At 31.8% G+C, this 12,341-nt stretch overlaps 1 protein-coding gene and 1 pseudogene across 2 annotated transcripts; both read right to left on the reverse strand.

Annotated features, from left to right (window-relative positions):
- Positions 1 to 705: 705 nt before the first annotated feature.
- Positions 706 to 1,334, reverse strand: LOC149882413 (uncharacterized; annotated as a pseudogene).
- A 3,603-nt stretch (positions 1,335 to 4,937) lies between these two features.
- LOC149882414 (uncharacterized) lies at positions 4,938 to 9,666 on the reverse strand. 2 transcript variants are annotated; one of them, XM_090067489.1, is made up of 10 exons: positions 8,712 to 9,666; positions 8,171 to 8,463; positions 7,836 to 8,048; positions 7,365 to 7,604; positions 7,075 to 7,151; positions 6,741 to 6,946; positions 6,335 to 6,664; positions 5,944 to 6,102; positions 5,515 to 5,707; positions 4,938 to 5,354 (listed from the first exon to the last, which is right to left on the reverse strand). In XM_090067489.1, exons 1-10 carry the CDS (start codon positions 9,438 to 9,440, stop codon positions 5,050 to 5,052), a joined length of 2,745 nt encoding a protein of 914 aa, XP_089923615.1. In that variant the 5' UTR covers positions 9,441 to 9,666; the 3' UTR covers positions 4,938 to 5,049. The 2 variants fall into 2 exon arrangements, with proteins under 2 accessions (XP_089923615.1, XP_089923617.1); XM_090067491.1 differs by having other exon boundaries at positions 5,058 to 5,354; positions 5,615 to 5,707.
- Between the last annotated feature and the right edge of the window lie 2,675 nt (positions 9,667 to 12,341).

Genomic DNA, 12,341 nt, shown 5'->3' on the forward strand with positions numbered 1-12,341 from the left:
TCCCCTTTGCTTTGCACGATCGGTTAATCGTCAACAAACTGGCCTCTCTTTAACAGGATGGCCGCCTATGTGGACGAGCAGCATTAATATTCGGCCGTGAAAGCGCGACCAATGCGCCGCCAACTATCTGTCGACGCGAAACCGCTAGCCGAAAGACCGCGGTGTTAACTTTAGGTTTGTGCCGAGCGAACGTCAAAGGTGTTTTCCGACTGGCCGATTTTGCCGAAAGAACAGTCCTTTGCTGAGCTTACAAGTCGAAAAGACTTTTTGAAACGTTTGCGACTTAAAAATCGCGCAGAGAGAGAGAGAGAGAGAGAGAAAGTTAAATCTAATTTTGAGCTGAAAGCAAAGCTTTCGCACTGACGCGGGCGGGTTCTACCAGGCTCAAGGTTTTTGGCCTGCAACGCATCTATCGGTTAACAAAGTGGGAAAGACCGTTTCACTTAGGGTTTCTTAAGTTTGTAACATTGCTTGTCGAGCTGTTGCTGCCGCCGTAGGTCTTCTTATTATCTTTTTTTTATTCATTTATTTTATCCTTTTTTTTAACTTTTTCTCCCATCTCCCGAATGATCCCGGAATAGATCACTTAGGATCTTCGCAAACCGTGCAACATCGGTCTAGCCGCGCACTCATAAAACACTAATAAAAAAAACGAACACTGCTCAAAACATTCTAGCATCATTGTTATTTCGAACATAATTACAATCAGTAGGGTCGCGGTGGGCATTCATCATACTTTCCGAGGCATTGTCCGAGACCACGGTAACCAGCTCTGGCGCAAAAGACTAATCCGTATGGACATGGCATGCATATGGCTCTTTTGTTGACACATGCTACGTAACCAGATCGAGGCTCGCTGTCAATAGCGTAGTTGCCGTCAGCACGATAGATGCAGTCGTTTGTAACGTCGACACCTAAAGTTCAAAGACAAGATTAAACGGTGAGCTTCTTGGCTCAAAAACAAAATAGCAAGTTTAGCGCGCTCTAGCCAAATACGCAACTCGGTTAAAAAACAAAAGCGCGACATTCTTAGGTAAGTTTTGCTGAAGCAAATTCTCAATAAATCTCTTACCGACACAAATAACGCGTTTTGGTTGGTAGTCGATATTCTTGGGTTCGTAGTCGGTTTTTTTGGGTTCGTAGTCGGTTTCCTTGGGTTCTTAGTCGGTTTTCTTGGGTTCGTAGTCGGTTTTCTTGGGTTCGTAGTCTGTTTTCTCGTGTCCGTAGTCGGTGTTCTGGTGTTCGTAGCCGTCGTCTTGGTCTTGCACTACACGCACTGCGTTTGCTGTGACAGCCAGAACACAAGCTGCGATGAAAACTATCTTGGTTGCCATGATTGTCAAGCGGTTTGAAGGTTTTTTTTGAATTCGCTTGTGCTTTGCGTTTGAACTTGCTTGCGTTTGAACTTACGTTTGCGAAGCGCGTTTTTATAGGCGATTTCAATGGGCAGTTGTGGAAATAACAACTGCACTAATTAGCGAGTAATGTGCTACACGAGGGCTGAAAAAGTAATAACGAGGTAACAAGTGCTTCGTTGGAGGAAACGCGTTTCGTTTCTGCGAAAAGTTCACCAAAATCGTTTGGCATACTCAGACGACGCACAGAAAAAAAAACCAAAAACAAAAAAAAATAAAAAATACAAAAGCAACGAAAGCACACCTAAAATGGCGGTGTGTTGAAGTTTTGAAGTTAATTTGATTGTGCAACGTTATTTTTTAAGTATTGCTGTTAATTTTATTTTAGTTGAAAAGTTTTAATTAAAAAAAGTCAAAATTAAATTTTGGTTGTTTCATTTTACATTGGCAAAGTTTGGTAGTATCAAAAGTTTGGCAAAAGTTTGGTAACATTAAAGATGAGTAACATTAAAGGTAAAATTAAAGACGGCAAAGTTTGGTAAAATTAAAGACGGCAAAGTTTGGTAAAATTAAAGACGGCAAAGTTTGGTAAAATTAAAGACGGCAAAGTTTGGTAAAATTAAAGACGGCAAAGTTTGGTAAAATTAAAGACGGCAAAGTTTGGTAAAATTAAAGACGGCAAAGTTTGGTAAAATTAAAGACGGCAAAGTTTGGTAAAATTAAAGAAGGCAAAATTTGGTAAAATTAAAGATGGAAAACTTTATTAAAATTAAAGATGGAAAAACTTGATATCATTAAAGATGAGTTATACTAGTTTTATTGAGATAACTCATTTATTTAATAAGCAAATTTATAACCATGTTTTAACAATGGGATACAATTAAAAACAATTAAATGCAATTAAATGTCTGTTTTATTTGAGATCTCAAGAGGACACCTGGAATTCGTAGACCGATTAAAATAGTGACCAAAGTTGACATATATCTATCGCAGATTTTAAAAAAAAATTCAGTCATTGTTCCGGTTGTTCCCAAAGACGCGTCGCCAGATCATTTGTTTGCATCCATCAATACAGCAGCGCTATTTTTAAAAAATATTCCAACATTAGATGTTATAAAAAATCTAAGAGACCTCTGTTATCCGAACTACAGAAAAGAGTAGCCCGACCAAAGTGTAGGAAGCTTCTTAGAATGTTGCATAAAAAAGTTTTTAGAGCATGTCCACCAGTACTTCAAGAGACGGAACAACAATTTTGTGCCAAAAAATATAAATCCTGGAAATTTTTCAAAAAGAAGAGAGGACCCACATTCGTCGTCATGGTGCCGAAGAAATTTTTTTTTTTTTGTAACTTGACAATATTAATGTTTTCCTTTCTTCTAAATTTTAAATTATAAATTTCTGAATAAAAATGGCTTTTTTATGTATCTTTTTAATTTACAGATAAATTTTATTTGCCACTCATTACGTCAAACTCTCAAACACCATTTTCACGTTTTCTTAATTTTGTAGAACTACGTGTATGAAAAAACGCTGGTCAGAATGTACATGATTCGAACTTCTTTAAAGAATTCTATCAAGAACAGAGGCGGTCTTCTTTAGCGATAAAACAATAAAATACTTCATGACACTTTCTAAATGCTATTTTGAACATTTACTAAAGTATTTCTCTCCAGTCATCACTTTTTCAACTGGGAAGCTACAATTTCTGTTTGGTTTCTGGATAAATTCAGCTTCTAATTAATTACGTCTTTTAACTTAATGAGCTATGGTTTATTACATATTGATTTGATAACGTGGTCTTCGCTGTCACTGCCAGCACTAAAAGTTTCTAATATAGATTTTTTTAGAATCATTCAGTTCAAGACGAGAAGGTAAGGAAAATGATGAACTGGAGCGGACACTTTAGAATCATTCAATTTAAGACAAGAAAGTAAGGAAAATGTTCACTATGATGCACTGGAGCCGAGGTTGAAGGAAAATTTGAGTAAAAAGTTTTTGGTCATTTTTGCCTAGCCGACATTTACTGGAATTAACATAAACTAACATAATATACAAAAATAGCAATCTTGAACATGATTGATTCATTCCATTTTCAAGGCACTGTAGAGTAAGGTTGCCAATATTGTACCCCCTAAGACAAAACTAAAAAATGTAGGTAATCTACTGAGTGAAAACATGGGTTTTCAATCGGATTTCATAATTTAGGGATTGTTTGTTGTAAAGATGTTAAAAAAACTCAAAATTTAAAAAGCGTTAAGTCTCGAAGAATCAAATTAAAAAAATAGCGCTAAGAGTACAATTAAGGAAACTAGATCTTTAATTTTACCATTGTAATCCGATATTGTACCACTTTCTTGATTTCACTTACTTTACAGCTTTACAAATATTTTATGATTTTAGATTTAAGGGATTTAAAGAACTGATTAAAAGGAATGGTTTTTATAAAACCAGCAATTGGAAATATTCTGATATAACATAACCTGAAGGTGAGTTTCCACTCATCCGTTTTAGCTACGGGAAAGGGAAAGGGATGGGAAAATTAATCATGTGAGCATGCGCGTGATTTATTTTCAAAACTAAGTTACAAATTGCGCATGCTCACGTGATTAATTTTCCTGTCCCTTTCCCTTTCCCGTGCCTAAAACGGAAAGTGGAAACTCACCTTAACACCTAACTGCCCATAATACAATGAAATGAAGTTTTTCATTTAATAAACTCTATGCAACTTGAACTTTTTTTTCTTCTGGAAAATGCCGAAAACAGGTATCACCACATATGGTACAATTTTTATTTAAATTGTATGTTTAAGATTAGAATATAGGAGGAAGGTAGGTATTAAAGATAGTTATACTAAATAATGTAAAATAATATATACCATATCTGTTTTAAGAACAACCGCACTAAATATTGTAAAATAAAATACATAAAAGCATTATTTTTGGCAAAAGTTTCAGATATATTGTGTCTGTTTTTGATTAACACCTGCACAGCCAACATGACACCAGCCTTGACATATTGGTAAAACTGAACTAGAGAGTGTATCTTTTAAAGGATGCCTTGCACGGTGATTTAAGCGTAGGATGTTATTGTGAGCATGCGCATTAAATTACACTATATAAAAAATAAAAAAAAATGGCGGAGCAGTTTTTCCGTAAAAACTAAAAACTTTAGTGATTGATTTCCTTTCTAAATGTCTATTTAGTCTTCGCAATCAAAAAAATAAAAAGTTTTTAAGTTATATAATTGATAAGCTCTTTATTAAATTAAAAAAAATAATAATAATAAGTCGTAAAGTAAGAGATTTTTTTGTTTAAAATAATTAAGTTTTTAGGTGAAAAAAAAACAGCATCCCCTCACTTATTTAAAGAATATCTTGCGACTGAAAATTTTTTGGATAAAAATTAAAACATATTCTTATTCTCGATACTCTAAGGAAAAATTTTATATTAATCATTTTCACCAGTCATTTTTTTAAATCGAGATAATTTATATAACGTTAGGCAAAAATTATTTTATTTTTTTGACTGAAAAAAATGTAAGGTTAGCTTATTTATGCTTAAGGGTTAAAATCAATAAGGTCAATTTGAAAATGAAATTTAAATTAGGAATTTGTTTTTCTTTTAAACTTTTAAAATTTATAACAAATTTTCAACTAATTTTAAAATTCTTTTACAAAAATATTTGTAAAATTTTATTAACTCATTTTTCTTTTTTTTACAATTGGCTTTATATCTTTTGCTTTAGGATGATTTCTTAAAAAATGTTCTTTAACAGTGCTTTCTAGCCGACTACAACCCTTCATATGCCAGAATAATCTATTAAGATTGTTGAATTCGGCGTGTAAACTTTCACCACCTTGTTCACCATACACACCGATTCCTAATCTCCATTTTTCAATAAACTGATATACATGGTTTTCAAGTAAATGCATTTTAGGTGTTACAGAAGCATCTGGCCATGTAAATCTATAAAATTCCATGAGTTTTTTGATTGCTAAATCTAAAAATTGACGAAATTTTCCATTATACAATACATAAAGAAAAATAATACTCAATAATATCATACTGTAAAAATAACAAGAGGTAGTTTAGGTATTATAATTTACAATCAAGATAAAAATTTACAAGAGTAAAATCGAAAAAGTCAGTTAAATATTTACCAAGCTCCTGAATATCATTATCTTTGAAATAGTGTGAACTATTCATAATATTATGACACTTAGAATAATATGAAAATAACTTTTTAAATTTCTGGCTCACATCAATAGATTGTAAGTGAACACCAGTATCTATAAATCCAAGGTCTACAACTAGCTTTGGAATCGAATTGCATAAGTCAAGCAATGGTTGATGCTATAAATAAAAAAATATCAAAAAAAGTCAAATCAATTCATAAATCAAGGCATTATTAGCATTGAGCATTAAATATATTATTTTATGCAATACACTTTTTTATTATATATAATAAAACAGTTTGTTGTATATACACATATATGCATTATATATATATATATATATATATATATATATATATATATATATATATATATATATATATATATATGTATTTACAGTATTAAAACAACAACCTTAAGCATTTTGTGAACATGGTTTCCTACAAAACATTTCCCATGATAGGCTTGCCTTTCAACTTTATTTTCTTTCAATATTTCATCTAGTTTTTGAATGCATGGTCCTGACACTTTGTCTAGTTCGTTACATTCGTGTAAACTTTGTAGCTCTATTGACTAATAATATGTTTTTTAATTAAATTAGGTAGACAAAATTTACAGATATTTAATCTTTTAATTATATTTGTACAAATTAAAAAAATTATTGATAACTTAAAGTAAGAAAAACTTCATCCTCTTTATTAAATTGTATTATCCTAGTTTGAACAAAGTTTTAAAGCAAGTTTTATCTATAAATTTTGATTAATAGTAAATTTAATGATTCATATTTTTTACTGAAAAACAATACCTTTTCGTTTTTTCTCAATTCATAATAAAGAATTCTTGGTTTATATATTTTCAAAATATCTTCTGCTCTTTCTGGATCACGCAAAACTTGTATTCCAACTGTGTCTTGCAGAAGAGTAATTTTTTCTAGACAATCTGTAATAATGCTATTCAAAAGACTTGATTGGACATGCATGGAAATAAACTTGTCAAATTCTGCTTTACCAATAGTTTTATTTCTTAATGCAAGTTCTCCAGCAAGTTTTATATCAATTAAATGACACTCATCTTCTAACATAATAAAAAACTTCAAGTAGATACCCAGAGATATATGTAATGCAGGCACTGCAACCTGTTAAAATTAATAAAAACAACTGTAACTATTTTGTAGTATAACAGCATTATTTAAATAAAAAGAACTAATTTACTTGATCCAGAGGAATATTAAACAAAGATTGATCAATAACATTGTTGAAAAGCTTCGCATTCTTTAAAATTCCTCCAAAACTCTGAAAAGACTCAAAGTTATCTCTTAACGAACAAAGTGTTCTATGTGAAACATTATGTTTTCGATTTTCAGGAGTTATTTTGATCTCTTCCTTTGTTATGTCACAAAAGAGGCAGCAGTGCCGACCTGTGAAATGAAGAAAAAAAGTAATAAATAATGTGTTGTACGACTGATTAAAAAAATAATTATTCAATTGCAGAAATAGATTTGTTAGGATAATGATTTATTTATTTCATAGTAGAAAAAAAACTTACCACTAGCTCCTGTGATTCCATATACACTGCACAGAAAATCGTAATCTCCAAACATAAAAACACGACAATGGTGATTTCTAAACAAAAAAGTTTTTTTATCTAAGACTTTATGGAGAATAAATATTTTACAGCTTTGATACAGTAATAACATCCTAAAACTAATTACAAAGTACCCACCCAAACATGTGTGGAAACTCAAGAAAAAAAAAGTAATATGAATTGTTCTGAAAAATTATATTTTATTGTTCAGAACAAATATTAACCGTGACTGCTGTGACATATTAACTTACTTCCAAACCATTTTTTGCAACTCATCAACTTGCTGTGTATATCTAGACACTCCAACATTCAGATTGACACGATAGTCTTTTGCTTCAAAAGTACTAAACACAAGACTATTTGATTTTGAGTTAGGCTGATTTTGATTAACAACTTGGTAACTCATTTTAAAAGAACCACCTCCATGATCACCACCATTTTTTATATGTATTTCATCCTTTATAATCCCATCATGTTTAAGTAAGTCAAACCTTAAAGAATTAACATTTAAATTTGTAAGTTTGTATACATATATATATATATATATATATATATATATATATATATATATATATATATATATATATATATATATATATATATATATATATATATATATATACTTATCTTATACAAATTAGTATAAAGATTAACTTTTATTTTTCTAGTAATTTATAAATTTAAGTGTTTATTAAAAATATCTCAAATTAATGAGTTATTACTTTTCCATAAGATTTAGTAGGTTTTCTATATTTTGAGGTAGGTCGTTGATATATGCCCAAGGAGCTAGTTTAATTTCAACAACAGCATTATTATTCTCATTTTGAAATGTAAATGGTCCATCTAAAACAACTAAATCATTTCCAGCCCATTCCTTTGCAACAACTCTTTGTTTGTTGTTTGAAGCAGTTTTAATATTTTTCGAATTTAACCACCTAGAATAATAATATACAAGCAATAAGTTTTGCAATTATAAACAATTGTAAAAATGAACTACAAGTTCTCAAATAAAAAACGAAATTACAAAAAGTATTTTAAGTTCCATATTTATATTTACCTAGCCATAGTTTTCAATTTATTCCAAGGAATACCCATATCAGCTTTTAAAGCAACCATTTCTTCTGCATTTAAATCCACTCTTCCAATATTGGCTTTAGTTAAAATTTCATTTGCTTCATCATTATCATATGACTTTAACATTACAGCTGTTTGACAGATTTTAGAGTCCTTAGAACTACCAGCTGTATGGTTGAATTGTTCCAATAAATATTTTTGTCTTTTTCTTAGAGTGCTGTTACTACAGTTTGCGCTATCTTTATAAGCTTTGGGAGCAGAAACAAAACAAAGTGGCTGTAAATTAAACAAAACATTACTTAAAATAGAAAATAAAATAATATTTTATATTTTTTTTTATAAGTTATATTTAATATTAAAAAAACTAAATCAAACTAGTTTACTCTTGCTTAAAATATAGATTGCATTAAAATGATGTAATAAAGTTTAAATACTACTACAATTCTAATAATTATAATTATATCTAGCATAATAGAAAAGTAAACACTATTTAACTTGCTATAAAGTTAAAACATATTTCTTACCCTAGGCCCACCGGATGAAAATTCTATTGTAGATGTTTTGGACTGATTCAACTTTTTTTTAATGATATGTAAAACAGCATCATTGGCTTCTTGTGGGATTTCACTTGTGTCAGTGATTTGGTAAAAACTGTTTATGCTAACTAATTGGTTGTTTTCATTTATGGTGCTATTTGATATTTTTCTGCAGTCATGATTTTCAAAATTTTTGTCTTTCAAAAATACTTTTTTGTCACAATTCTTGCATATAATAGTTAAATGTTTTATAATTTCAGATATATGGACAGAATATGATAGGCTGTCAATTGTGATGTTAGTTTTACATAATGGACAATTTGAATCATTTTCTAATTTATCTTTAACATTTGATAAAATGCACAAGCTACAGAATGAGTGTTGACAGTTCTTTAGCATGACAGGCTGATTCATAACTTCCCCACAAATCTTACAAATGCATAAAACTATATGTGGATTTAGTTCATGGTTTAGTTCTGTTAAAATTTCTTTATCTTCTTGTATAGGCAATGAATCAAGAAATGATTTTATATGAAATTTTGTCCATTTTTTAACCTTTCTTGGTTGCCCAACATTAGATAGAGGTTTTCGACCAGGAATACCAAAAACACATTTGCATTCAACTGTTGGACATTTTACCCAAATTTTTGGAGCTTTGAAAACTTTACTGCCTCTATTTTCGATGTTTCTAAGAGAAGTATAACACTTCATGCACATTTTCTCTGGATGACTACACTGAGAATCTTCTGATACATTTATTTGAATACTCCGGGTTTCAAAAAGGTTAAGGTTATATACCCCTCAAAATCCCCGTTTGAAAGTTATAGAACTTCAAACAGAATGATAGAACTTCACAAAAACCTCAATTTGAGGGGGGTGTAAACTTTATAAAGTCATTGAAGCCGATCAAAAAGAGATTATTGAATCAAATTTGAAATTTATTGATGAATAAAATAAAAAATTTTAAATTAAAAAAAAAAATAACAAATTTGACTCATTGCCCTCATATTTGGGGCTGGGGGGCTAACGTTTTGGGGTTTTTGTTGTTCCCAGTCTCCAATCACCGCAATTTTTTGCGTAGCATCCTCATTCCTTATATATATGAACCTACTTAAATATGGAGTTTTCTTCATGTTTCAAAGTTGCTTAGCTCAAACATCAAAAAAGTTATCTACGGCCTTGCTAATACATACATGTGATCATCTTTATGATTTGCATTAAAGATTACTTCTGAAAGCTTACATGCACAAAATATTTGTTTAAGTATAACTCGTTTTTAAGTAAAAATTCTTGCTGCCCTTAATTGTTACGAACATTTGATCTTTGAAAAATTTGGGTCCTTCTGCCATGATACATATTCCTTATTTATTAGTAAATATAAATGGTTCAACATGCCTGCCTCTCTTCATAAAATTCTTTGTCGTTCAAAAAACATTATTATGACACTACCATTATCACCTGGATTTTTTGGTGAAGAGGGAGCTGAATCTTGTAACAAGTACTATAGGCAGAATTGAAGATATCATTCTCGAAAGTGTTCTCGTAAAAGTAATTTGCTCGATGTATTTAATCGAGCATTAGATTCATCGGACCCTGCAGTGTCTTCAGCAAAACTGGATGTGAGAATGAAAAGGATTAAACACCAGGTATCAGGTGCTGTCAAAAATTTCCTATTATTTAAAAATTATGAACAAGAGGCTGATTGGGACACTACAACTAAGGAATCAAGTTTCATAGATTTAAATGAAGGTTCTATTATTGACTATTTTGAAGACATGGGCTTAGATATTTAGCAGTAAATTTTGCATATTTATTAATTACTAAATAACTGCAATATCTACCTACTTATAATATCTTATAATATAATTGTTAATGCTGTAATAAAAAAACCAAACTATTTTTCATTTACTTTTTATTGAGAACATATCAAAAAATTGAAATATGGATGGAGTTATGCAGTAAGGAACCAACCCAGAAAATCCTTTGTCAGGACTAAGTCCAATCTTCAAATCTTAAATTTTTCAAATATTCCGATGAAAACCAATATGGGGTTTATGTAATGACATTTGCTGGCATAAACAAACAAAATAATTATCAAAAATATTTTTGTGCAAAATTTGTATACTTTTGTCCCATAGTGCACTGCTCAAAACAATCTAGCATAATTGTTATTTTGAACATAACTACAATCAGTAGGGTCGCGGCGGGCATTCATCATACTTTCCGAGGCATTGTCCGAGACCACGGTAACCAGCTTTGGCGCAAAAGACTAATCCGTATGGACATGGCATGCATATGGCTCTTTTGTTGACACATGCTACGTAACCAGATCGAGGCTCGCTGTCAATAGCGTAGTTGCCGTCAGCACGATAGATGCAGTCGTTTGTAACGTCGACACCTAAAGTTCAAAGACAAGATTAAACGATGAGCTTCTTGGCTCAAAAACAAAAAAGCAAGTTTAGCGCGCTCTAGCCAAATACGCAACTCGGTTAAAAAACAAAAGCGCAACATTCTTAGGTAAGTTTTGCTGAAGCAAATTCTCAATAAATCTCTTACCGACACAAATAACGCGTTTTGGTTGGTAGTCGATATTCTTGGGTTCGTAGTCGGTTTTCCTGGGTTCGTAGTCAATGTTCTTGGGTTCGTAGTCGGTTTTCTTGGGTTCGTAGTCGGTTTTTTTGGGTTCGTAGTCTGTTTTCTTGGGTTCGTAGTCTGTTTTCTTGGGTTCGTAGTCGGTTTTCTTGGGTTCGTAGTCTGTTTTCTCGTGTCCGTAGTCGGTGTTCTGGTGTTCGTAGCCGTCGTCTTGGTCTTGCACTACACGCACTGCGTTTGCTGTGACAGCCAGAACACAAGCTGCGATGAAAACTATCTTGGTTGCCATGATTGTCAAGCGGTTTGAAGGTTTTTTTTGAATTCGCTTGTGCTTTGCGTTTGAACTTGCTTGCGTTTGAACTTACGTTTGCGAAGCGCGTTTTTATAGGCGATTTCAATGGGCAGTTGTGGAAATAACAACTGCACTAATTAGCGAGTAATGTGCTACACGAGGGCTGAAAAAGTAATAACGAGGTAACAAGTGCTTCGTTGGAGGAAACGCGTTTCGTTTCTGCGAAAAGTTCACCATAATTGTTTGGCACAAGCGCATACTCAGACGACGCACAGAAAAAAACAACCAAAAACAAAAAAAAAATAAAAAATACAAAAGCAACGAAAGCACACCTAAATTGGCCGAAAGAAAAATGAACAAGCGCATAAGCCTACTTAGGAGTGAAAACAAAATGCGTTGGATTCCGGCATGCAGATCGGAAAGCAGTTCAGCTTGGTTTCTTTAATGCTCACTGCAGAGTTGAGAAGGCGTTGCTTTTTCGAGTGCACTTTGACGCACGCACGCACTCAAGAAGACACGGTCTTTCTCTTATTTACCTTTTTCTTTTTTTTTTTTATGCTTCGAATAAAGCATCAGTAAAACGCTAATACAAATCGTTAAAATTTTAGAAATGAATAAATGTCTTATTCAAAGCTTACTCATATTAAACTACTTAGCGTTATAAGTTCAAACATTTTTCATAACGTCTTTTCGAACTGTTGATCACTTCAACTTAGCTAGCGCTCGATTTCGCA

This window comes from Hydra viridissima, unplaced genomic scaffold (genome assembly GCF_058129835.1).
Source record: "Hydra viridissima isolate aposymbiotic clone 2 unplaced genomic scaffold, HvirCarnegie_v1 scaffold_11, whole genome shotgun sequence".
NCBI classification, from domain to species: domain Eukaryota; kingdom Metazoa; phylum Cnidaria; class Hydrozoa; order Anthoathecata; family Hydridae; genus Hydra; species Hydra viridissima.